Source organism: Nerophis lumbriciformis, linkage group LG27 (genome assembly GCF_033978685.3).
Source record: "Nerophis lumbriciformis linkage group LG27, RoL_Nlum_v2.1, whole genome shotgun sequence".
Taxonomy (NCBI): Eukaryota; Metazoa; Chordata; class Actinopteri; order Syngnathiformes; family Syngnathidae; genus Nerophis; species Nerophis lumbriciformis.
Window position 1 is genome coordinate 28,062,694 of NC_084574.2, and position 4,807 is coordinate 28,067,500.

General features: G+C 39.8%; 1 protein-coding gene across 1 annotated transcript in view; it reads right to left on the reverse strand.

The window, feature by feature from the left end:
- Positions 1-1,199: 1,199 nt before the first annotated feature.
- ntan1 (N-terminal asparagine amidase) overlaps positions 1,200-4,807 on the reverse strand; it is a 7,111-nt gene continuing 3,503 nt past the window's right edge. The window contains exons 3-10 of the mRNA XM_061988246.2: positions 4,416-4,481; positions 4,242-4,350; positions 4,071-4,144; positions 3,946-3,999; positions 3,822-3,875; positions 3,642-3,739; positions 3,406-3,519; positions 1,200-3,255 (exon numbers count right to left, since the gene is read on the reverse strand). Of these exons, the coding sequence (XP_061844230.1) occupies positions 3,067-3,255; positions 3,406-3,519; positions 3,642-3,739; positions 3,822-3,875; positions 3,946-3,999; positions 4,071-4,144; positions 4,242-4,350; positions 4,416-4,481 (758 nt within the window). The 3' untranslated portion in view covers positions 1,200-3,066. The remainder of the gene's footprint in view (positions 3,256-3,405; positions 3,520-3,641; positions 3,740-3,821; positions 3,876-3,945; positions 4,000-4,070; positions 4,145-4,241; positions 4,351-4,415; positions 4,482-4,807) is intronic.

The following is a 4,807-nucleotide window of genomic DNA, read 5'->3' on the forward strand; positions in this document are numbered from 1 at the left end:
ATTCTTATTGGCTCCGCCATATAGGGGCGGGATAACAGAAACGGAAAACTGCAAGGTGCAATAACATCATCAATCATCCATCCATCCATTTTTCTACCGCTTGTCCCTTTCGGGGTCGCGGGGGGGTGCTGGAGCCTATCTCTGCTGCACACGGGCGGAAGGCGGGGTACACCCTGGACAAGTCGCCATCTCATCACAGGGTCAACACAGATAAACAGACAACATTCACACTCACATTCAAACACTAGGGCCAATTTAGTGTTGCCAATCAATCTATCCCCAGGTGCATGTCATCAATCAATCAAAGTTTACTTATATAGCCCTAAATCACGAGTGTCTCAAAGGGCTGCACAAGCCACAACGACATCCTCGGCTCAAATCCCACATCAGGGCAAGAAAAAAACAACCCAATTGGATTACAATGAGAAACCTTGGAGGGGACCGCAGATGTGGGGACCCCTGCCCCCTTGGGCGACCGGTGCAATGGACCTTGAGCGGATCTAGTTAATAGTGTGAGAGTCCAGTCCATAGTGGGGCCAGCAGGAGATCATCTTGAGTGGAGACAAGTCAGCATCGCAGAGACGTTCCCAACTGATGCACAGATGAGTGGTCCAACCGGGTCCCGACTTTGAACAGCTAGCGAAACATCTGTGGTCACCTAATCTGTTCCCCCCTTCTCCACTAGGAGCAGAAAAGAAACGGCAGATCAACTGGTCTAAAAGGGGGGTCTATTTAAAGGCTAGAGTATACAAATGAGTTTTAAGACGGGACTTAAATGCTTCTACTGAGGTAGTATCTCTAACTGTTACCTGGAGGGCATTCCACAGTACTGGAACCCGAATAGAAAACGCTCTATAGCCCACAGACGTTTTTTTGGGCTCTGGGAATCACTAATAAGCCGGAGTTCTTTGAACGCAGACTTCTTGCCGGGACGTATGGTACAATACAATCAGCAAGATAGGATGGAGCTAGACCGTTTAGTATTTTATACGTAAGTAGTAAAACCTTAAAGTGGCATCTTAAGTGCACAGGAAGCCAGTGCAGGTGAGCCAGTATAGGCGTAATATGATCAAACTTTCTTGTTCTTGTCAAAAGTCTAGCAGCCTCATTTTGTACCAACTGTAATCTTTTAATGCTAGACATAGGGAGGCCCGAAAATAATACGTTACAGTAATCGAGACGAGATGTAACGAACGCATGAATAATGACCTCCGCGTCGCTGGTGGACAAAATGGAACAAATTTTAGCGATATTACGGAGATGAAAGGACGTTTTAGTAACACTCTTAATGTGTGACTCAAATGAGAGAGTTGGGTCAAAGATATTTACATCCATCCATCCATTTTCTACCGCTTGTCCATTAAAATTGGTTCGTGTTCCGTGAAACAGCTACTCTTTATTTTTCCTTGATTTATGTAACAGCTCATAGACACTTGACATACAGTACGAGCATCAACCATGCATAAAGATAGACTTAGACCGGGGGTCAGCAGCCCTAGTGGCTCCCTGGACCTCTTTCAGAGATGTGTGAAAATGGAAAAAGATGTAGAAAAAAATAATTTTTTTGTTTTAATATATTTTCTGTCGGAGGACAAACTTGACACAAACCTTCCTAAATGTTAAAAAATCCCACTGTTTATATTAAACATGCTTCACTGATGAGAGTATTTGGCAAGCACCGTTTTGTCCTACTAATTTCAGCCATCCTTGAACTAATCTTAGTTGGTTTACATGCACAAATTTCTCTGATGCTGCCACAGAAAGACTCCTTCTTTGTCTCATTTTGTCCACCAAACATTTTATGCTGTGCGTGAATGCATATTTGGTCAATCCATGACTGCAAGCTAATCAATGCTAACATGCTATTTAGGCTAGCTGTATGTACATACTGCATCATTATGCCTCGTTTGTAGGTATATTTGAGCTCATTTAATTTCCTTTACTTATGTCCTATGTGTATTTAATTTATATATGCATGTCTCATGACACATTATATGTAATATTGGCTGTATTTCTCATAGTTGTTTGTGTGCCATGTTGTTCCAGACCACAGCAATATATTAACCAGCTTGCAAGATTTAAATAAATCCATTTCCTTAAAACTTGGACACACACATCTATACCTTTGGTCATTTTGAGCCAGTAATTTCCAGAAGTTATCTGATCCTGTAAAAAGCCTCTATTTTACTAATGACTTCCAATGTTGCAAAAATGTGTAGAATAAAAATTAAGATATATTTCTGTCATCGAGAATTTGCGTCAGCCTTTGATAGTAGGCTAATATAGACACTTACATCATGTGTTGCCTTTATTATAATAATGCTTTTTTTTTTTTTGCGGCTCCAGACATATTTGTATTGTATTTTTGGTGCAATATGGCTCTTTCAACATTTTGGGTTGCCGACCGCTGACTTAGACAAACGTTAATGATCCACAAGGGAAATTGTTCCACACAGTAGCTCAGTTACAAATGATGGGGGTTATAAAGGGAGGGACATGTACGTCACGAGGATCCTTTAAAGGTTCCTTAGCCCTTAAGTCAAATGAGTGCTCTCCCTGTCAAAAACATAAACTTAAGTTTTGCACACATAGAAGACCATTTGGTCGTTTTGTTCCACTTTTATACATTTATTTAATTGACTGCTCAACAATGTAGCGGTGATTTGTATTTTCATATTTCCTATCATTATTGTTCAATACAGTACACCCAGTATGCATTATTATACAGTAAATACCGACTTTCTTGATTGAAACCATTGTTTGAATCCAATACATACATATATGTTTAGTTTTGTACAATTTGTGTGGTAAAATGAATTGACAGTAACGTTTAGAATTTTCATTAAAAGAAAACAATGAGGCATAGAGGAGTTCGGACAGGCATATTACAATATGGCAGACAAGCTGTTTTTGTGTCTACCGTCTACTTGGCCAGTCAGATGAGTCAAGACAGCCGTTCGTAGATGTAATGTCCATTTTAAGACACAATGAGTAAAGCAGATCGTGATTGGAAAGGTCACTCTGTGTCCAACAATCAAAAGAGGTGAAAACAGCTGGGTACAACATTTAAGGTGTAGATGAGGGTGTGAGAGACGCAACTCTCTCCCAGTCCCCGCTCTCAGTCCTGTGGTAGAACTGTGGCTGACCACCAGGGAAGAGACTATCAGAGTCTGGGTGCTCCAGGAGGAACTGGATGGTGGATTTCATGTGCTGGACAAAGTGTGGTGGCTCAGCCAATGGCGATGTAGACAAGCACTATAAGCAGGATACGACATTTCATCACTTGAGTATTTACACTGGGAGGTGTGCCAACCACAACACACACCCCTCAAATACAGTAAGTGATCATAATATGAAAAAACAAATATGAGAATTGAAAGATGAGCAGGTTTATAAATGATTTACCTTTAAAATTATGTTGTCGTCTTGTGACAACCAAAAGGCAATATCCATATTGTTAGGCCACTTGCATGGCCCGATTTTAACAATTCTTTGGCGAGAGTCATAAATGTCAACCATCTGTCCGGGAATTAAAAAAAAAAAGTAAATAAAAACAAATTTAAGTTAAACATAAAGGGACAGGAAAAAAGATTAGTAACATGAGGTAGTTTGTGTGCTATGCTAGTGAATGTCTCAGTTACCTGTCCACCCGTGAATGTGCGTGCTGACCGCAATTTCTCTCCTGGTCCTTTACAAGGGAAAGCAGCAGGAAACACTATCCCAGTTTTAACATTTATACCTTTTACAAAAATACAATTATGAAATAAAAATAGTTTGCATTTTTAAAGCATAGCGCGACCTCCCGGATTGCATACACATACCTAAACCATAAACAGCAGGTCTATGAACTGCATTGATGACAACATCATTCATTTCTGTAGGAAAGAGCGCAGGAGAATGATTGACAGTCATGTACACATGGTGACAGATTTCAGAAAAGGTTACCTGTGATGCAACATGTTTCCAGATGAATATCCTCGTTCTGTTGCTGGAAGGCTACTATAAAGCGAAAAGAGACAGATAAAGTTTGACAAAATCTTATTCCTGTATAACATAGCAGTGCAATCTACCTAGTATGTTAAGGCTCAGTTCATGGGATGTCATTTCCTCATCCCTAAATCCACCAACAAGATGCAGTTCTAGTCTACTTGGAGGAAATGCAAAGGGTGAATAAATTAATAATACATTATGAAGTTTACATAATGTATTCTACTCCAGATAATGTGTGAAAGCTACTGTACCTGCCCTCCTTACTGCAGTTAGCCAGTGATGTGACAGATTTAACAAGGAGCGGGACTTCGGACCGAGTGTTGGATCCGTCGCAGTGTGCAAGGCAAGCAGCTCCACTTCCTAACCCAGGGGAAAACTTGATTTAAACTCATGAATGGGTAGAAGTACACAAAAGAAAATGTTACCTGTATGCCGCAGCACAACCAAATGGCAGGTGGTGGCATCGTCAGATCCAATCACTGAAACACTATCTGGTGTACATGAGACAGAAATGTGTACAGTATTGTTGATTTCTTAAAACTGGTGCGATTGAAGTCTGAAGGTTACAGAAATTTGCAGACAGCTGAAAAACTTTAGGTGCTTTTTTTTTTTTTTTTTTTTTTTTTTTTAAATAATCACAAAATGATACATAAATAACACTGCAATGTATTTAAATTATGGCTGTCAAACAATATAATAATCGCGATTAATCACATTAATAATCACGATTAATCGTAAAAAATTTTTTTTTGGGTCTGATATAAGTGTGTATTAAACGGGCCCTATTATGCAAAACCAACATTTCGCACCTGTTGAT